This window comes from Schistocerca serialis, chromosome 8 (assembly GCF_023864345.2).
Source record: "Schistocerca serialis cubense isolate TAMUIC-IGC-003099 chromosome 8, iqSchSeri2.2, whole genome shotgun sequence".
Lineage (NCBI taxonomy): Eukaryota > Metazoa > Arthropoda > Insecta > Orthoptera > Acrididae > Schistocerca > Schistocerca serialis.
In genome coordinates, this window is record NC_064645.1 from 304,971,264 (window position 1) to 304,993,608 (window position 22,345).

At 38.2% G+C, this 22,345-nt stretch overlaps 1 protein-coding gene across 1 annotated transcript in view; it reads left to right on the forward strand.

Annotated features, from left to right (window-relative positions):
- LOC126416987 (protein bark beetle) overlaps nt 1–22,345 on the forward strand; it is a 355,587-nt gene that overhangs the window by 160,904 nt on the left and 172,338 nt on the right. Inside the window, exons 4-8 of the mRNA XM_050084872.1 lie at nt 819–1,027; nt 2,756–2,927; nt 9,433–9,593; nt 12,204–12,484; nt 16,498–16,750. Of these exons, the coding sequence (XP_049940829.1) occupies nt 819–1,027; nt 2,756–2,927; nt 9,433–9,593; nt 12,204–12,484; nt 16,498–16,750 (1,076 nt within the window). The remainder of the gene's footprint in view (nt 1–818; nt 1,028–2,755; nt 2,928–9,432; nt 9,594–12,203; nt 12,485–16,497; nt 16,751–22,345) is intronic.

Here is a 22,345-nt window from a genome sequence, read left to right on the forward strand (position 1 = left end):
GTCTTTTTCATTGTGCCTGTCTGCAACTGTTGCTGTTCTTTTTTGCTAGCGTATTTTGTTCTTCATACTTCTAGTTTCATCATTTTTTTTTTTTTTTTTTTATAATATTTGCAAAGACTGAAGGCTTGGCCCAACAGTGTTACTTTCAGCGTAGAACTGTGTTGCTGCTCTAATAATTTCGTAACATCCATCATAAACAAAAAAAAACATTTCGAGTTTGTCAACTCTTATACACGGTGTGAAAGTGTGGATAGTTTCACGTGCAGGTCACAGAATACAGACTGAAGCATATCAGGCACACAAGTGAACACACAAACTGAATCTGAGTTATGTGTTCACTTGCATTTCCCTCTTCTCTGCTTGGCGGGTTGTGGTGCTGTCATCTTGTTATTGTTTGATCAAGTTCCACTCACATTATGCCACTGAAGTCCAGTTTGAAGACTAGTACAACATCAAAAACAGAAAAATAAAAAGAAATTGCCACATTGTCTACTACAGTTGGATATATTTCCTAATTCTTGAAATATTTGGGGTATCTTGTCTTAGCTGCCTCACCAGCATAAGGTCTAATGGCATTGGCACATTAACCTTTGTGAAAAGCATTTGCAGTAGTGGCCAAAATATCGATCGATATAATTACATGATAACTTGGCTACATACCTGGAAAAGTTTATTGATGATTCTAAAAATTCTACTTGTGTAATGTTTAAATCAGAGGCTTCAGATGACACATGTAGGTGTGCGGTCTCTCACTTTTCATTTGCAACTCATCTTTTGATTTGTGATATAATTAAAATGACCGTCTGTTTTCTAATTAGCTGGACAGCGGCAGATGTATCAGTTGCATGTCGACAACTGGGATTTAATGACGGAGGTGCTTGGTGGAGATGGATGGAAGCAGAGCCAAGCTGGCTGCTGGGTCCTAGACCGAGGATGTTACTCGAGCAGCCTATGTGCTCAGGCACTGAAACACAGCTGCAAGACTGTGCGGGCTGGGCACAGCGGCGCATTGGTGCTGGAACGTGTGGTGAGTTGCGTACTAGTGTTTGAAATTAATTTAGGACTCACTACCAATATGGCACTTTAGAAATGGTATTAACGCCTTTGAACAGAATGTTCCAGGTAATGAGGAATTATAGAACTTATGCTGGTAAATATCAATGAGATCATATAATTCATTAACCCCAAGAGGAGTAAAAAAAAAAAAAAAAAAAAAAAAAATGAAGAACATGGAATAGCCATCTGAAGATGGACTTTTCGAATATAAAAATGATTATGATGACATTTAAACAAACCATTACAATTTCATTCTGGTTATTTGCTGTTTCTAAGTAATAATTTTTATACTTGTATGCAGCCACATTTATTTCTGTATGTCTGTTTTTGATAAGATAGCCCAAAATTGCATTCCAGACTGGGCTCATAGCCGGTGTTTACTTTTTGCAGGCAGTGTGCTTCTAACTGCACAACCCAGCTGCACCTTAGGGACTGATTCAAACCTTCAGCTTTCCACAAACAACTCTCTATTCCTTTAGAACACCAATGGAATCTCTGACATAATGATATGGGACTAGCATCTCCAAGAAAATAAATGCAACATGCATTGTGATTTCTCATTGGACTCTGGGTTGTTACTGATATTTAATCCTTTTACTCTTGTTTGAAACAATCTTTATGCTGATTATATGTGTCAGGTTGATACTCTGCTCTGGCCTGAGACTAGAATATGGATGCCTGACTTTTGCAGGCAGTGTACTATCTGTTGTGCTACCTAGAGCTTTAACTTGCGTCAGGCTTTTCCTTGTTCATTCCTTCCAGCATGGAGACTGTGCCACAGTGTGCCAAGACTAATATATATGGCCAAATGTGTACAATATGGAAACTGATTTGTCCACAGAAGTGGCTGACCATTGATGCCTTTTCTTCTGATTGGAACCAAGTCACTAACTTTTTTTGGCATTATGTGGTGCCTCATGTAGTGTATGGGAGCTGTTAAGAGAGAATGAATCTCTGTATGTTTTAATCCATACTTTTCAAGTGTGTGATATGTTCACATTACTTAATTGTAGACTGCAATAATTATTTTCTCAGCAGCACGATTTCCATTGTTCAGTGGAACAACTAGTAAGATAGGTAGGGCCCTAAATCTGCAAGGAATTCAGCATGTCTTCTGGACACCCAGAAAACTAAAGAAACCCTATGATGAGGGAAGCAGTTGAAATTAGACTACATGAAAACAACTTCAATAGAGACACTGGCTATGCACTTAGCAAGCACGGAGGTATGCAGTTGATAGAGAAAGAGCATAGAGAAAGACTTCTCGCAGTTTACCACTGTATGCGAGGGATGGTGCTGCAGATAATGCTGGATAAAAAATTCAGACAAGCCATTTATCACTTTAGGGTTCATGTGTGACTCGGTATGTACACAAATACCGAAAACTAGCTTTGTAAAAATGTTGAAAAAGTCGTATAGGAATGGCTTGCAATCTGTTGCAAATGTCTCAGTGAACTTTTTCATAGTTAAAAATGTAATATTTATTCTCACATTCATTATTTCATTAGCTTATATGGTTATGAAGAGTCCTAGTGGTTCATAAATGTTCCTAAGAGTTCTCAGAAGGCAGTAACAAGAAAAGCATATTAATCGAAGGAAAATATGCACAGCGAGATTTTTTAGTGTGTAAATCTACAATTTCACTTGACTAAATTCATGGCTTGATAGATTGATAATATCAGTTTGACATTATTTTCAGATTTTCATCCAGACCTAGCAATAAGCTGTTCACCAGTGCTTGACCCAGCTGTAGTAACACAACATTGGGAAGGGCTGCACTTTGAATATGCCCTTGCCTCAAGAGTACTCACCCAGGAGAATACATTATATGTAATGCGATCTTCGTCACAGCTGTCATATGTTGATATCAGGTTTGTATGCATAAATGTATCGTGTCATGAATTTTGTTGGTGATAGGGTTAAACAGGTGAAGCCAAATCTCAGTTTATGCACTGTATTTGCTTTTGAAGATCATTTGTAAATTGAAATGCTTGTAGAGAGAGCCTGATTTTCCACTAAGAATTGTTGTAAAGTGAAATACAATAAGACCGTGATAGTCTGACACCCAATAATCCAGCGGACCTGATAGTCTGACACATTTCAGAAAATTTTCTGTATTTTTAGCTCAGTGGTGTTGCCAGTATAGTAGGACATCTTCGAGAACATTGGAACCATTTGGTTTTTTGCTTCATTGGTAGCAAATTTATGTCTCACTGAGTAATTATATTCTCTTCAAGATACGTCAGTTTTATTGTTAGCTTTGAACTAGTATCAACGATTCTTCATTCACTAGATCTAAATATGTAGTACTTATATTTGCATCAGTACTGAGCAGTTTTTATTAAAGACATTGTACTGTATCAATATTCAGCAGTTTTAACATTGCAGACCGTGTTTTCATGGGTACAGTTACTTTGATCTATGTGAAAAATACAATATTGCACAGGATCTGGAGAAACCTGTGGCCTAAACTGGTCAAAGAAGGTGAGATCGGAAACAGTGTAAATGGTGATGAGTCAACATATGATTGCTGTGTAATTACAAGAGTGATAAATTCTGCATACACTAAGGAACTAAGTGCATTTTCAGCAGAAGAAGTTGATGAAAGGATCGACATTGACACAACTTTAGCTGTCGAAGAAGAACTGACTGATGATGTGATACTACAAAGTGTTTGTAACCCACAGGAGGCATCATAAACTGAGAGTGATGAAGAAGAAACACCTACAGTTCACATCTCTTGGGCTGAGGCTTCAGAAGCCTTAAACAATTTTTTGAAATTTATTGAGAGTACCCATCACACAAAATAATTTTTGTCAGAAAAGAATTGAATCTAAGAAACAAGTTAGCATTTCTGGAGGCTTCCTGAGAAAGAAAATTTCAGCTAAACCATCAGTGATGATACCGATCCAACATATTTCACACCCTGATCTTTCCAAGTCAGTGATGCTTATTTTGTTGTGGATCTGCTGTACAAAAAATTATTTATGTATATTGAACTTTACTAAAACTTTGATCCTTAAACTGATGTAATACAGCAGTACGGCATTCAGTTTTGTTTTTACAGAAAAGCAATAAATACTTTTGATTTTTTTATACTGTTATCTCTCCTGTTGTATTTAACAAATAACCGTTACTTGCTTTTGTACATTAAAACTATAGATTTTGCTTATATTCCTTTTTAAAGATGGTTTTCTAAATCGGAAAATAAGGGAGAGACAGCCACTCATGTATAGAAGATCAATGTATGGGCCACAGAAACACACAACAGAAAACAGCATTCACACAAGCTTTCAAGTACTAGCTCTTTTTGTAGCATTAGTACACAGATTCACACAATCAATCACAAAGACACACAAACATGCATTCCCTTGATCACAGCATATTTGATTGTAACTGACAGGTCCCCGAGCATGCTGGATTGTCAAGGTCCTACTGTGATACTATTAATTATCTAAATTTTTACAGCAGTATTATGTGTGTAAGTAGTTAATGTGAAGTCTGTGGAAACTATTTAATCCAAGAAGAAATATAATCACAACAAAAAAAGCAGGTTAAATTCTGGTATTTTTGCCGTGACTTTAGCAGGACAACCAGCAAATGCCAAATTGTAGAAGAGATTTTGCTTCAACAATTGTCCTCTCTACTCAACAGAGATTGCATTTGTAACCAACAATGTAGGACAGTCATCACCATTTCTAAGTGAAAGGCATTGACAATGATGGTGATGGCGTGCATGTTTTATTGGGAGTGGAAGGTGGAGGTGAAGTGAACTATTGTTTGGAAAGGGCTTCTTTACCCTTTTACTGCCTCTGATACAACTGAGCTGGTGTTTCACTTAAAAGTAGCCCAACTTTTTTTTCTTCTCCCACATTTTTTGTGATTGAAATTATTTCTAAAGTGACACACAGCAAATCATTCATAATTATTTTGCAGTGGCTTGCTACTACTGTATTGGGATGATATCATTCTATGAAACTTTGCATTTCTACTTGTTTGCACAGAATAAAGAAGGAGGTATATCTTCTTTTCTTTCTACTTCATCCGAAAACATTCCTTTCACATTTATCATCTTGTAACTACTTTAGAATATTTGCTGTCAGCACCTGCAAAGTCTATACTCCACCATCTTCTAGAAACCGTTTCCACCAAATCAGTTTATGGTTCTGTAAGTAATTTGTTCATCTTCATCAGTGAAGTAAAGCCACTGATTGTTAATTCTCTGTAAAAGTTTACTCTACCACACCTCTAAAAAGTACATTAGTGTATAACTTTCTAAATCTTAAAATTAATTGCTGATCCATGGGCTTTGATGGATGGGGAATCACTCTGAACACACATTTCAAAGACTGAAAATATTAACTGTATCTTCCTTCTGTTTCAAAAGCCTGTCTTCACCCAATGAAAAAGCAGCTAGAGACTTTAATATACAGATATTCTATCCACAATTACAGATCAATTAACATTAATAACATTATTTAGAATATACTTGATTGAGTAAGTCTGAAAATAGTTTTAGGTATACTTGCATAATAAACTACCTTGGCAGTAAGAGATCAACCATACAATTCCTTTAAGAAGTACCTACAAAACACATTAATCAACAACTGTGTTTGTGAGGTAGAAAAATCCTACTAGCGTGGTATCCTAAACCTAATGTATTCTTTTTAAAGTAAAACTGAATGTAATGTGTAATTCTGAAGGTAACATCTTCTTATTGTATAAATTCTTCAGTGCAGTTATCAATGCCCATATCATGTCCATGACCATTTGTTGATGAATAATTTGTGACAAAAGAGAAATGCCATTAGGAAAATGTAACTTCACTGTGAAAATATCTTAACTCCTTTATCAGCTTGCCTGCTGGGAAGAGGACCCAGGTAATTATTAATTGTGAAAAGGCACTTAAGGTACAAAATGCTTTCTTCCGAGTATCAATTCACATTACTCAAGTCTTAGTATTAGTTTTCGATAAAATTGATGATTTTCTCCTTGTCTTCCTGGTTTTCTTAACTGTATTTGGATATTTTGTATAGGGACTGAGTACTTGTCCACCTCCATAACTGAACAATCGATGTCTCATGTTTTACTATGTGTGGCCCAATTCAAGGTGGTATAACTTGCCTTCTTCCGACCTTTGAACCAACTTATGTAGCCAATTATAGAGTAATTTCTTGGTGGTTTGCAGAGAGTAGATGTAGATGTAGATCACTGTGCAGCTTGAAACTTCCCTTCTTTTTTATATATAAGTGAAATTGGAGAGTGAAACAAGTAGCAAGTGATAGAAAAAAAAATCCTGGGAGTGACTGAGGATAAATGTTTGGACTTGTAGTCTGACATTTATCCACTGATCCATCAAACCATACAAAAAATAAATATAAAAATACAAATCAATAATAACATACCCTGTAAGGGAAAACAGCTAAAATGTTAGAGTTGCATATTTTGTTGATAGTGATGTCATTGGAGATGGAACATTAAGTAAGATGGACAGGGAGGGGGGCACCTGCAGTTGGTTTGTTGAAGAAGAATTGCACTAAAAGTATTTAGAGATCGTACGCAATCTAAATCTTGATGGCTGAATGGTATTTTGAAACTTGTTCCACAAATATACATGTCTGCAGCCTTAACAAGTGTTCCACTTCTCTCTCATGCTTAGTTTATGGTGAAGGAAGAAACATGTCCAAATAATAGGTTTGCATCAAAGAGATGGAATTCAATAGGGAGGCAGCACTGTGACAGCTGTGAAGCAAGATAGATAACAGTCTGGCACACTTCCTTTAGCTATAGCATAAACAAGGTGTAAAAAGTGCTTAGTATGGCAAACTGATAGGTTTTTAAGAAGGAACCCATACCTGGAAATGTATGGTTTGGGCGCTGGAGGCGTCAAAGTCTGAGAACAAATAGTTGTGATGGTTTCTTCTGATTTGTTTTGGTGTCTGAATACAAAAGGTATGCAACCCTTTAGCCATCTGTGTACTGTAGATAGATGACTTGAGCCTAATGACATTCCTGCTCATGTGCTGCATTCCTCCACAACCATTGTGTGCATCTTACTGCTGATCTTGTGTGGCCTGTCAGAAAAGTAATGTTGTTGACAACTGTGCGACATGTACCAGTACACAGCTGTGAAAATGACTGACTTTGTGCTTGCAAGTGCCAAAGCAGATTGCAACGGGAGAGCTGCTGCAAGATTTTATGCAGAACAATTTCCAAACAGATGTACCCCACATAATTCCATGTTTGCAGTCGTGAGAGACCCCTCAGAGAATCAAGTAAGTTGTACTTATGTTGCCTGAGGTATGTACATTGTACAGTAAAGTAGTAGCACTTTGTGCTTGGTACTTGTGAATAGTATCCCCAGTCTACTGTTTATCCTGTGGTAGGTGCCAAAATGTGATGTGGGTAATCCAAGCTTGGCTCAAACACTACAGTTGGAGGTGGATGTGCTGACAGTGTTCAGAGAGGACCCAGCCACCACTACTCAGCTCGAGACACAGATGCTGCACACGGGTAGAAGTGTCGTGTGGTGTGTTGTCCATCCACAGCATCTGCAGAAAGTCCAGGTATTACAGGAGGAGGGCTAGCCATGATGAGTACAGTTTGCACTGATGTACGAATGCATGTTTACTAAAGATGGTGTATTGAACTTGCACAGCATGCATGTTTGACTGGGTGAAAATCTGCGTGTGCAGGTGATTCAAAATCACCAACACAGGGACAGTGTTAACATCTGTGCTGGGATAATTGGTGACCACATCATTGGGCCATATCTACTGCCAAACAGACTAACAGGACTGATCCACCTCACGTTTATTAGAGATGTTTTGTATACCCTGTTGGATGTTGTGTCACAAAATGTTCGGATGGACATGTGGCTGCAGCACAATGGAGCTCTGGCACACTTTGATGTCAATGTTTGGAATCATCTCAGCATTGTATATCCCAGTTGTTGGATTGGTAGGTGTGGACCAGTCCCATTGCCAGCACAGTCACCTGATATGATACCTCTTGACTGTTTTGTGTAGGTTAGTGTGAAGAATGTGGCATATGACACACATGTAATGTCACTAGAGGACCTTATAGCTCGAGTCCAGGGAATGACTGAAATAATTCAAAGACAACTGCAACTGTATGTGAACCTCAGCACCAATGATGTGGGCTGTACATTAATGTAGGAGTTTTGAAGTCTGTTTGTAAAGTAGAAAGCGCAGTGTGCTACTACTCACGCTGGGTTTATTGACGTCAGACTTTGACGCCCTCCAGTGCCTAAGCTGTACATTTTGGGACATTGTGTCCTTCTTGAAAACCAATCAGTTTGCCTCTCACATAACATACTAAGCATTGTCGGTATTCTTTTGGGATACCCTAATGAGTGGTGTAAGACAGGAGGTAATAACAGCAAAACATGAAATTATAATTGATTGTAGAGTACAACTGCTTGACATATTCCATTTCTTCACAGTTCCAACAGCCTATATAAATAATGTAGTTCCAGACAATCATTTCTGTGACATTCACAAGAGAAGATGTGGTCTGGAAAATTCAGCTTAGGATCAGTTTTCAAATACCAACACAAAAAATACGAAATTGTGTAAGCGATGTGTATATTCACAACTTTTAGAGAACATGGAGTTCAGAGAGAAATGTAGTTGCTTATTTCTTTTTAAATTTTAAGTGTTTAGTGGTTAACACTCACTTAAATAATTGAAAAAGAATATTGCTAAGTACAAGAGTTAAACCGGGAACCTCCAACACACAGATCAGGAACATTTTGCTCTGTCACCCAACTAGTTCAATACGCAGTGAATTTTTGGTTTATCATTGTTTATGAGATTAATAACTGAGATGCTTCCTTGTGTGCTTATTTAAAGCATCTTTCTCTTGGGGCAATTTTTCTTTTGCTTAGTATATAGATCCAATTTTTAAAATACAAAGGATTGCTATCTGTATTTGTATTCCAAAAGTCAATATCGTAACCTAATTTTCACTTTGCACATTGCACTTGATATATACAGAATTAACATTATGATTTCAGGTTATGATTTAAAAGTGGAAATTATGAAATGTTTTGTCATTGTTATAAACAGATAACATAATACTTGGCAGTTGCATTTCTTACAAACTCTCTTTTTGAAATGGCTAGAGGAAGACAAAACACTTGATGGCTGATAGAACAGAGCAACAAAGAGGAGACAGATTTGAGGACAGATAGAACTATTGGGTGCTAGACAGAAAAATCCATTCAGTGCATTTTAAATTTTATGGCAATGGTTATGGTAACACATGATTGCAAAAATGAATTTTATAACATAAGCTTAGCTAATAGAGTTCACCAGCTTATATGTATATGAAAATGCCGTATTCCCTATTCAGGTATGCTGGTGCGGGCCCTAGTGGTGCAGCACTCTTTGTGAATGGTGTCCCTCCACATATGACATCTGTTGCTGTCCTCTATTCAGCCCGTGATGGTATCAACGCTACAAGCCTTGAAGCTCCTCTGCAGCTCAACAACTGCACACTCCATGGTAACAAAGGTGAGCCATCATTTATGCTTGGAAAAATAACTAGTCCGGTATTTTCTGCAAAGGCACACTTATAACTCAAAATATGAACTGTGACAGGTTAGGGATTGATCTTACTTCTATACTAGAAAATAGTAGAACAATTTTATGAGATGTGCCACTTAAGGTCATAGTGACACTGTTAATGTTGTAGAGCCTGAAACATTTTTTTAAAATAACTGCTCGTCAGTTTCTGGGGGCAGTGATGGCTGTCAGGGGAAAATTAAATACAGAAGACCATGGTGTCAAACAGAAGACTTAAGGTACAGCATCTTGATGATACCACATTCTGTTGAAAGACAGCAAAAATAAGTTACTGGATGGCCAATGTCTTCAGATTTGGCAGAGTACAGTTTTACCCATTGTGTCAGTGGTGAGGACTTGCTTGGCACCTGTACACTCAGTATTTCACCTTGGCAATAAGTGTCCTCTGCTTGTCTTCCACAACAGTCGACATCATCATATGCATATGATAAGCAAGTACTTACTGTGTTGAAATACTTCATAGTTTCAGCAACAGCATCCCAAGCAATGCCTAAGGTCCTCTTGCAACAATTCTGTAAGGTGCTTTTGCTAACGTTTCAAACTTGAACACAGAGTATGGGATGGAATTATGAATTTTAATCACATAATTTATCCTGTAATGATACAAAATTAAGGGGAATGCGTTGTGACTGAGCACTTTCTTATCCAGGGAGTTATGTGATTCGCATAGCTAGAATCGTCTAGCTGATACTGTATTTTGTTAATGTTTTTGCAGTAATCCTTCAATGTACTGTACATATTGAAGTTTCTTCCTATGCACAGCATTGATGTTTGTTCTACACCTCTGTTTTTCAGTCTTTCTATTCTGTCTTTTGCTCCCCCCCCCAATCTGCACCCCTCTCTGCTCCTCTTCCCTTCTCGCTGTCACTCACTCTCAGTCTCTCTCTCTCTCTCTCTCTCTCTCTCTCTCTCTCTCATTCTCTCTCATTTATGACTCTTTTCTGTAGATGACCTGGCCCTGAATCTTATGTTTGTTCTGCTTGTTTTTGTCAGCTGTTAGCTTCTCACTGTTCAGCAAAACGCTCTCCCAACTTTTTCCATTGGTATCTGTCTCTCACAGTTGTTGGACAAGATCCCAGCTCGACCTTGCCATCTTCTTCACTGTCTTCCCCTGGTGCCTTTTTCTCTAGGGGCAATCATTCTGTCGATGATTTGCTCCATCTCTCATCAGATCTTTTCATGACATTTCCTACCCATTTTAGTTTTAGTGTTTTCGCTTGAGTCAGTGCATCTTTTACTTGTCCTATATTTCTTAAGTCTTTATTTCTGGCTTTATCTCTTTGTGTTGTAATTAACATACTTAGTTCCAGTTCCCTCTGTGTCAATTTGATTATGTTTTCCTGTTTATATATTGGAGGCTAGGAACTGATAGAGGGTGGAGGTGATACATGAATTCAAAATTTTTCTGTTCATGTTTACTGATAGGTCACCCACCACAAGAAACCTCAAGCTTCAGTACTTATTACTCTTAGTCAGATATCAATTTCCACTTGCTGATTGTTGCTTGTTCAACTTTTCCAAGGATATATACTTTGTATAATCAGGGTGAATGATATTTACCTGTATCAGTACTTATTGCAGGTTATCAGTCATGCTTGCTGTTTTTGATGAATACTCAGTCTTGCTAGCATATTCTGCAGATCACTTTGGCTATCTGTGAAGAGCTCTCTACAAGTCACAGGTTTAATTTCTTTAAAGCAATTATGATTCGTATCTTCTCCCAGTGTAGTTTTCTGTAGGCATGTTCTAAAGTTGCTGTAAATTTTGGTGAAATTGGATCTCCTTTCTTGAGTCATATTCAAATGTTAAATTGTTCACCTATTTCTTCCTTTTAAATTAGGACTGTATTGTTGTCATTGTCATATATCGGGTGTATCAAAAAGGACTTTACAACTCTGAAAACTCATATTGATTTATTCATTTAACTTACAGACAGGATATTGGTGTAATTTTATAACAAAACACATCAAGTTTTTTACCTAAACAGGTTCCATTTGACTTCCATTGGTCATTGAACATTTTTGCTCTTCTTGTAATAATTTTGTCAAAAGGATTTCGTTACTAACTGCACTGAGTTGAAACTGATTTATTGTTTCTTGATTTCTTCATATTTTGCTGTTTGTGGTTGATATCCGGTTGTCTTGCGTAAATGTGGAAAGGTGACATAGTGTATGTAGCTGGATATTTGTTGTTGGCCTGATTTAGAACACTTTCATTTAAATAAAAAGCATTGTCTGGTAATTCATTATGTCTTGTGAGCGTACCAAAATCATGAAAATTGTATTCTTAAGTTTCTCTTTAGTACTCGTGATGTCAAATTTACTGTTGCACAACATACGTCTCTTTAACAACAGTGTATGTATTTGTGTATTTGCACTTTCATGTAAACTGTGAGTGTAAATATTCCGCTTTTGCTATGTGCAAAATATTTTGGCTCCTTTTCATTTCACTTATCAGTGTATTTCTAACAGAAATGTTGCTGGCTAAACATCTGAGAACACAGTTTTAATACTGTTCATATCATCTTCTCTTCCCCAGGTTACGGTTTGTTTGCAAATGTGACATCGGGCAGTGGTGGTCAAGTATTGCTGGAGAGCTGCACCATATCAGAAAATGGAGGAGACGGAGTACATTACGTCAGCCATGATCCCAGACCTGGCCTGCAGGCAGAGGGTATGGCACAGCTGCAGGCACAGCCAGACCCTCTCGCTGTAGCGCTTGACTTCTGCACTTTGTCCACAACTACGTCACAGATATACCCACTTCTTGTACGCCTCGAACAGCCAAAAAATTCTGTCAGTCAGCGTGACTGCTCCAAGGTGAGGCTTGTCCTGGAACAGTAGATCCTTATCTGATCTGAGTTACCTATATTACAGCATTATGTAAGATAAAAAAAATTAAGGATTGTCTGAATTAATTTAATTTTTCCTTGTAAAATATTGCTAGTGCCAGTTTCTTACAGCCTTAATTTTTTTATGACATATTGTGATTCGCTAACTAAAATAAAAGTCACTAAAACAACATCAGAAAAGCTGTATGGTAGTACCTATGAGCTTATTGTTGAAGTAACCTTTTATGCAGAAAAATATTGGTATTGTGTTTGTTTTGGATGCTCTTTGGATAGGAAATACCTCATTACTCCTCCTCATTGTGGCTGCAATGGTATTAACAGCTAGTATACAATCCCCTTAATACTTTTCATGACATCAGAATTTATTATTATTGACAGTTTATAACTATTTTGAGAGCATGAATGCATGAGAAGTGCTGGACAAGGTGTTGAAAGCATCAAGTGTAAGTAAAGCTTCTTCTTCTTCTTCTTCTTCTTCTTTTTCTCTGTGTGCTAAGACCATTATGCAACAAGAGTGACATGACAACTGGAAATATATTCCATAGTTGAGATATGTGGGACAGTATGATTCTTGTGTATAAAATATCTAAATTCACAAAAAATCACTGTGAAATTCTGACAGTATATAGATGAAATGCAGTGTAGCATCCAGCCGAAATATAATGTTGACAACTCTCTGACGGAGGCCGTATAGATGTGGGTGATGCTGATCTGCCATACAGTCCATATCTTGCACCATGTGATTTCAATCATTTTGGCAAGCTGAAAAAAGATTTGGAGGGAAAGGGATTCTCCAGTGATGCTGATTTTCACACATTGGTTCTCAAATGGCTCTGTGGGTGACCAAGGAACAGATTTCTTTCATCGAGAAATTCAACTAGTGGTAGGACATCCCAACCATTGTTTACATTGACTTGTTTACATAGACATAGACTATGTGGAAAAATAATGTCATTTTGATGTCTAATTCAGCAGTCAATAAAAATTACTGTACTTGGTCTGCCACAATAATGTGTAAATTGTATTTTGAAGGATTATAGAATTATTAAGAAAGTTGAATAATAAGAAACTTAAAATATTCCTGGAGTGCAATTTGTTTATATCAATTTTATGTATATATTTAGCACATTAATTTAGTTAGCTTTGCACATAATCACCACCATGTACATATGTTTTGTGACCAACCACTTTATCTTACCTTCTTGAACTCAATCTTCATTTGGAAAAGTCTTTCTCCCTGGTATTCTTTCAGTTTTGGAAACAAATGAAAGTCCCTAGAGCCGGCCACGGTGGCCGAGCGGTTCTAGGCGCTTCAGTCCGGAACCACGCGACTGATACGGTCGCAGGTTCGAATCCTGCCTCGGGCATGGATGTGTGTGATGTCCTTAGGTTAGTTAGGTTTAAGTAGTTCTAAGTTATAGGGGACTGATGACCTCCGATGTTAAGTCCCATAGTGCTCAGAGCCATTTGAACCATGTGAACCAAAGTACCTAGATGTGCCAGAAATTCCATTTGTTGGAGTACAGAGATTGCTATATGCTACACAAATTATTCATATAGATATTACAACATGTATGCTACACATATTGTGCAGGCAGATATTGTCACATAGTAAAATAAATTCTTTATTGTTTATCTTGAATCGTCTGAAACATATTTTGACACTATTGGAGCAGATTCTTAGGTGTCAGTGGCAAACATTTCTACATTTACATCTACACTCTTTAAACAGCGTGAAGTGCATGGCAGAGGGTGTGTCCCATTTTACCAGTTGTTAGGATTTCTTCCTATTCCATTCATGTATGAAGTGCAGGAAGAATGACTGTCTAAATACTTCTGTGTTTGCTGTAATTATTGTAATCTTACCCTCATGATCCCTATGTGAGGGACCTACAGTAGGTTATAGTTAGAAGAGGGGCTAACTCAGCTGAAGATTCAGTATATAGTCTGATAGGGATTTCATTGGGCTCTGGAGCTTGTTCCATTTTAACGATTTCGGTTGTATCTCGATACCACTGTCACTAATACTTATTTTGGTCATCTTTTTAGGGGTACAAGAATTAAACTGGGGCACCTGTCCTGGATTTTCCTTTGTAAAGGAACATTTGAAAATGGATTTAAGCATTTTAGCTTTTGCTTTGCTACCCTCAGTTTCAGTTCCTGTCTCATTTGCTAGGGACTGGACACTAACTTTGGCATCACTAGTAGCCTTTACATGTGACCAGAATTTCTTTGGGTTTTTTGAAAGATCATTTGATGATATTTTGCTGCAGTGGTAATTAAAGGCTTCATGTATTACTCTCTTGACAGCTAAATGTGTTTCATTCAGCATCTCTCTATCTGTAGCTCTATGCTTTGTTTCTTTAGAAGTTTCTGTACAGTGACTGTATGCCATGGTGGTTCCCTCCCATTATTAATTGTTTTATTGGGTACATATCTATGCAGTGCATGGTCAGTTGTTCTTTTAAACTTGAGTCATAGTTCCTGTACTTGCTCCTGCCCTGTGCTAAAAGTTTCAAGTTCCTCATTGAGATATGACACTACCGATTTTTCATTTAGTTTACTGAAAATATGTATCTTCCTGCTTGTTTTAGCTATCCTTTGTACTTTGGTAATCATTGTTGCCACAACCACGACATCGTCCCTGATACTAGTTTCAATGTAGACATCTTCAAATATGTCAGTCCATTTGTTGCCCTTAGGTCAATATATTTCCATCATGAGTGGTGTTTCTATCTGTCCTAGGTAGTTTTCAGAGAAGCCATTTAGTAATGTTCCACAGGATGCCTTATCACACCCACCACTAACAAAACTGTAATTTTCCCAATTGATTGCTGGATGATTTAAATCTACACTGATGATTACAGTGTGATTGAGAAACTTATGTACTAGTGAACTGAGGTTTCTCTAAAGTTTTCAGTTACATCAGGAGATGAGTCTGTTGGGTGATAGAAGGATCCAGTTGTCATTTTATGCTCACCCCTGATACTGAGTCTTGCTCAAACAATCTCACATGCACCTTCAATTTCTATCTTGGTGGATTTGATTTCTTGTCTACTGCAAAAAATACACTACCTCCATTTACCATTTGTCTATTCTTTCGATATACATTAAATTTTCCCTAAAAGTCTCAAAGCTATCAAATTCAGGTTTCAACTAGCTTTCCATACCTGCTCCAATCCTAATCTCTCAACACCTATAGCAACAAACAACACCTATAGCAACAACCTCTTCATCTCCCACAACTATCCCATAAATCTTGTCCACAAACAAATATATCAGGTAGTCTTCTTCTGTCAACGATCAATAAATATCATTTCCAATTCCAAAAAAGCAGAAGCACCTGATTTATTGCCTGGTAACTGCTAGGCCTTGTATGCTTTACCAGCTAGGCTTTGACTTTTTTTTTTTTTTTTAATAAAACTTGCTTTGATGTTTCCTTGCTTCCAGTTTTCTTGTATATTATTTTCATCTTCTCTGTCTATCTCTTTCTTTCAGTGTGTGTCTTGTCAGACCTGCTGCAGCAATACTGATAATATTGCAAGTTAATTTGTCACTCAGTCTCACTGTCAGAGACTGTTTGGTAATTGATTAGTTAACTTTTAAAAGAGCTAGCAAGGAATGTGTGTCTTCTTATGGAAACCATGGTGGAAAACATTTTTCTACAGAGATTTAGTTTAGCTTCAAAAAGCATAAATCAGGACGGCTAGGCAGCAATTTGAAGCTAGTGCATGTTTGTTACGTATCTGTTTGCTTATTGTGAATGTGCAACTTGAAATACTAAACAGAGAACTGAAAATGAGTTACAGTAATTTTTATGTTTTTATGACAAATGATAAATTCTGTTGATGATCAGTGTGTAATGACTTATGGGATTTATGTTATGAATAAAGATTTCGTAGCTGTTTTCTTGTACTTCTACTTTTGTACTCTATGTTTATTTTGAACTTTATTTATTGTACAAACTGCTCTGCCCAACAGGCATTCTACACAAAGATGGGATATGTGCTGACTGCTGAAGTGGTTGCTGTGTCATCTGGGAGTGGGGCAGCACATATTTTCCTTCGAGATGGATCTGGCTCGGGAGACAACCTGCTAGCTGATACTTTGTTGTATCAAGGATCACTACCTCAGAGCACAGTCACTACTGGTAATCGCTTGTATGTCCAATTTCGGGCTCCAACACGTGATCCAGTACCTACTGTTGCCTTTCTGAGAGTCACTGCTGGGCGAGGTATGACATTGTTAAATTATGGTATTTACAATTTGCTAGCACTTGGAGATTTACATATACGAGGTACGACAATAAAGTAATGAGACTTATGTGAAAAAAAATGTTGCTTACTGTTTTAGTCATGTTTACCGTTGTCTCCTTCAAAGTAGTTCCCTTCTGATTGCACAACTTTTTCCAACACTTCTGCCATAGATGGTAACATTTCTAGAACTCATCTTCTGTAATATCCTCCAAGACCCTCATCACAGTTTTTTGGATATCTTGTGTTGTTTGAAAATGGTGTCCCTTGACCGCCGTTTCAGCTCTTGGAAATAGAAAAAAGTCGCGCAGAGTGATATCTGGTGAAAAAGGTGGCTGTGGTAGTACTGAAATTTGTTTTGGGATTAAAAATTGCTGTACTGACAGAGCAGTATGGGATGGCACATTATTGTGATGCAGAATCCAATTATCAGCAATGTTGGCACAGAGACAAAGAACTCTTTTACGAAGTCTTTCTAAAATTTATTTGTAGTGATATTGGTTAACTGTTTGTCCAGGAGGCACCCACTCTTTATGAACAATTCCCTTGGAATCAAAGAAGCACACAAGCATGCATTTCCCTTTTGACTTTGACATGTGAGCTTCTTTTGGTCTGGGTGATCCCTTTGAGCACCATTGCGAACTTTGGCGTTTTGTCTCTGGATCGTACTGAAAAAACCAACTTTCATCACCAGTGATAACATGGCTCAGCAATTCTGGATTGATTTCCGTTTGCTTTAACAGATCGGCTGCCACATTTATCCGTGTTTCTTGCTGTTGTGGTGTGAGACTTTTGGGGACCATTTTTGCACAAATCTTTCTCATACCAAGATATTCAGTTATTATTAGACGAACCGTTTCTTGATTGATGTTCAGTTCTTCGGCAATCGTTTTCATGGATAATCTTCAATCAGATCGTACGAGTTCATGCACCCTGGCCGAGTTGACATCCGTCCGTGAGGTTGATTGTCGTCCACTGCGGTCTTCATCTTCAACATTCGTTCTGCCGTCACTAAACATTTTATGCCAAGGAAAAACTTGAGCTCTTTACATAACCTCCTCTCCAAAAGCCTTCTGAAACTTACTGTAAGTTGTCGTCACGTTTTCACCCAATTTAACGCAAAAAGAAATGGCATGCCGATGCGCAATAGTATGCAGTTCCATTTCTGTGACGCGAGGCACTAACACGTGTTAACTTATTACAGCACAACTCACAACTGAGCAGTTGCATTGATGTGCCGCTTGAACTAGAAGCAACTTATAGACCAAGGTCAAAGATGTGTCTACGCAAGTCTGCAGGGTTGCCACATCTTGCAAAGATTATCGCACCTCATAAAATGCAGCTAAAGGCTATGTGTCATGTATGTTTTGTACAAGTTTTTGAGCTTTATCGGCTACTTTATTTGGTACAGATCAGTAGTACACTTCAGCATAGAATTCATATGTTGTGTTGCTAATACACTGACGGAAAAAACGAACTGCAGCACCAAAAAGTAGTTGTGTGAGATAAACTAAAGTTGGTAGTGGTAGGGGTGTTTCTACATCTGGAAGGTGATGTCTATTCAGATTTCATGCCAGTCGCATAAGAGTGGCACTAGTAGTGCCTCTATGAGGATGCAAATCAGGTTTGCTTTAAATACATGCTGTAATGGTCGTGAGTGTTAGCTACTTTTGAGACTGAATGTGGTGAGTTGATGTTGGTCAAGAATACCTTTAAGGCAACAAAGATTCCATTATCAGCAATTCACTGAGTTTGAATGAGGTTGTGTAAGAGAGCTCTGAGAAGGTGGATGTTCCTTATGTGATATTGCGGAAAGACTTGGCAGGAATGTAGTCACTCTACATGATTGCTGGCAGCAGTGGTCAAGGGAATCTGTGGTCACAAGAAGACTGGGCTCCAGACGGTCATGTGGCACTGCTGACGGGGAAGCCCATGGTGTTTCAGATCATACTGTATCTGCAGTAGCAATTTGAGGAGCATTTGGCACCACAGTGACACAGCGAACTGCTACAAGTCGGTTACTTCAAGGACAGCTCCAAGCCAGACACCCAGTAGCGTGCATTTCACTTACCCAAAACTACTGCAGTTTGTGACTTCAATGCTGTCAAACAAGAGCTCATTGGAGGGCAAGGTGGAGGCCTATTGTGTTTTCTGATGAAAGCTGATTCTGCCTCAGTGCCAGTGGTGGCCCTGTGCTGGTTAGTAGGAGGCCAGTTGAGGGCCTGCAACCAACATGTCTGTGTGCTAGACACACTGGACCTGCACCTGGACTTATTGTCTGGGATGCGATTATGTATGGTAGGTGGAACATTCTCGTGGTTATCCCATGCACCCTGACTGCAAATTGTACATCAGTCTGGGGATTCGGCCTGATGGGCTGCCATTCATGAATAGCATTCCATGGGGAACTTTTCCAAGAGGATAACTGTCAACCCACATACCGCTGTTGTAGGCCAACATGTTCTACAGAGTATTGGCATGTTGCCTTGGCCTGCTCAATCACCAGATATGTCTCCAATTGACCACATATGAGATGTCATCAGATGACAATTCCGACGTCATCCACAGCCAGCATTAACAGTCCCTGTATTGACTGACCGAGTCCAACAGGCATGGAACTCCATCGTGCAAACTCTTGTCTGGCACCTGTACAACACAAGGCCTGTATTTTTACATGCTTGCATTAAACATTTTGGCAGGTACACCGGTTATTAATGTACCAGCATTTCACATTTTCTGTGGCTTATCTGTGATCCTGCAGTGTTAATCGCTTAAATATGTCACCTAGACAAATGCATTCTCAAAATTTCGTTACTGTAGATTAATTATTGTTTGGTGTTGTGATTTTTTTCCATCAGCGTACTCTGACAAATGTATTTTTGTCACTAAAAGAGCAAATACTTCTAAAATTCTTCTGACAGTTAATACTTTTACAACTACTTAAAACTCAGTTGGGCTGTGTTATGTAACTAGGCTGGAATAAGCAGCAGTTATTGTTGTAATTCATCACATGATGTCATCAAATGTCTTGAAAATTCCAGTTGGTTCTTTTATTTTGTGTGGTAATCTTCACTTGGTTTGTTCGCTGAATAGCTGACTTCACCATATTTGCATTTGTGTGAGAAATTTTATTGTATCAGTATAAAGATATGTCTTCTTATGATGATAACTGTCACCACTGTTTTACATGTCTTACACCTTTTTTATTCCTTGCCTCTTCATATATAAAGGACTTAAACAAAAATTGCATATTGACATAAGTATAGTGGGCATTAAATTTCATATCACTGCATTAATTTTTTACTGTATTCATTGTAGTAATTATATGCAGACTGGTGGCTCTTTGAAAACTCATTGTTTCTGCATAGGGAAAAAATATTTCCCATAAGATCATGGCTGGTTAGAATTCTTCAAAAAACAATTATTTGTTCACATGATGTAGTATAGTTTACCTTCATCTTAAATTGTATGTCAGATTTACACAAAAAATTTGGAATTCTTCACACCGCTATCTGCCTGGTCTTTTGCTGGTCTCTGTTTTTGAACAAACACTCATTCAGGAGTTTTTATATTTACTTGTAGATTCTGTATGAGGCAACCAAAGGCGTTAAAAATTCACATTCATATTAAAAAGTATCAGATGAGTGCTTTTAATATCCACCTGTGTAGTTGAGGCATTGAGAAACACATAAAGAAGACTGAGAGCATTACTGAGCTTTGGGACTAATCCTTCCCCAGAGCTAACAGAATACACACATAGGGGTTGGAGAAAAATATGGAAACACTGCAAGAAATGGAGATGCTAGCCAATCCTGTAGATTGTGCTGTAGTATGTGACCACAAATGGAATCTGTGCAATGTCCTCTGTATGTTGCAAGTGTCAGTCATGGCCAGAACATTGTTTTGTGTAATTGTGAGTGCATTCCGTTGGAGTCAAGTGAATTTAAACATGGTCAATTTGTTGATGCTCATATGGTAGATGCTTATGTAACTTAGGTAACCAAAGTGTTTGGTGTTTCAAGAGGCACCATATTGAACATTTATGGAAAAAACATCATCCACTAAATCACAATGTGGATGAAAGTGCATGTTGAGCATTAGTAACAGGTAGCCGTTCAAGAGGATTGTGACAAAAAATAGGAGGACAACAGCTGCAGAACTCACTGCAGACCTAGGTGTCACACTTGCAAACCCTCTTGGCACCAAAACAACATGAAGCAGTGTTCAGAGCTGGAATTCCAAAACCACTCATCAGTGATGCAAATATCTCTAACAGGAAATTGTGGTACCAAAGCCATAATATCTGGACTATGAAGCAGTGGAAGAAACTCATTTGGTCAGATGAGGCTTATTTCATACTGTTTTCAACTTACGGCCAAATTTACATGATAAGAGTGAAACTTGTCGGGGGTTCAGTGTTAATTTGGGCAGTCAAATTGTGGTATTCCATGGGCCCCATGATTACTATGCAAAGTCACATTATTGCCAATGATTACATGACCATTTTGGTTGATCATGTCCATCCTGTGGTACAATATTCATTTCCCAGTGGTAATGCTCTATCCCAAGATGATGGGCCCCATGTTCACACAGCTCCCATTGTCCAGAACTGGTTTTATGAGCACGATGATGAATTGTCATATCTCCCCTTTCCACTAGTCACCAGATCACAATATTATTGAGTCTTCGTGATCTACTTTGGAGAAAAAGCTGTGTGATCGCTATACACCTCCACTGTTGTTACCTAAACTAGTCACTGTTTTCCAGGAAAAATGGTATAAGACTCCCTGGAAACCACACAGGACCTGTATTTATCCATTCAGAGAAGACTGGAAGCTGTTTCGAATGCCAGCAAGTTTCCTACACCACATTAGGCATGATAATGTGATTTGTTTTTGGTGTTTCCATACTTTTGTTGTCAAATAAGTCAGGAGATTAAAATCAGAAAGAATCAGCCAACAGATATGAGGTTCCAATAATGTTTCAAAGACTTGCTGGTCAATTGTAAATAAAAACAGAAACAAAAGTAATAATGTACAATTAACTGCAAATAATGGAGATATCTCTGATCCCCTTCTAGTCAGCAATATTGTTAATAAATAGTTCATAGATGCCGTCGAAAATGATGTCTCTATGAAACAGGATATGCAGCACACATTTGAGTGCAGTAACAAACAGAACTGCAGTACACTACCTGCAGTAAGCACATGTGACATTCGGCAGCTTATTGATAGCATAAAAAAAAAATTACTGCCTATCTATTGAAGACATGCAAACATGAACTAATGAAATCACTAGTGTGGTGTCACCGCCAGACACCACACTTGCTAGGTGGTAGCTTAAATCGGCCGCGGTCCATTTAGTACATGTCGGACCCGCGTGTCGCCACTGTGTGATCGCAGACCGAGCGCCACCACAAGGCAGGTCGCGAGATACGGAATAGCACTCGCCCAGTTGTACGACGACATTGCTAGCGGCTATACTGACGAAGCCTTTCTCTCATTTGCCGAGAGACAGTTAGAATAGCCTTCAGCTAAGTCCATGGCTACGACCTAGCAAGGTGCCATTAGCCTTAC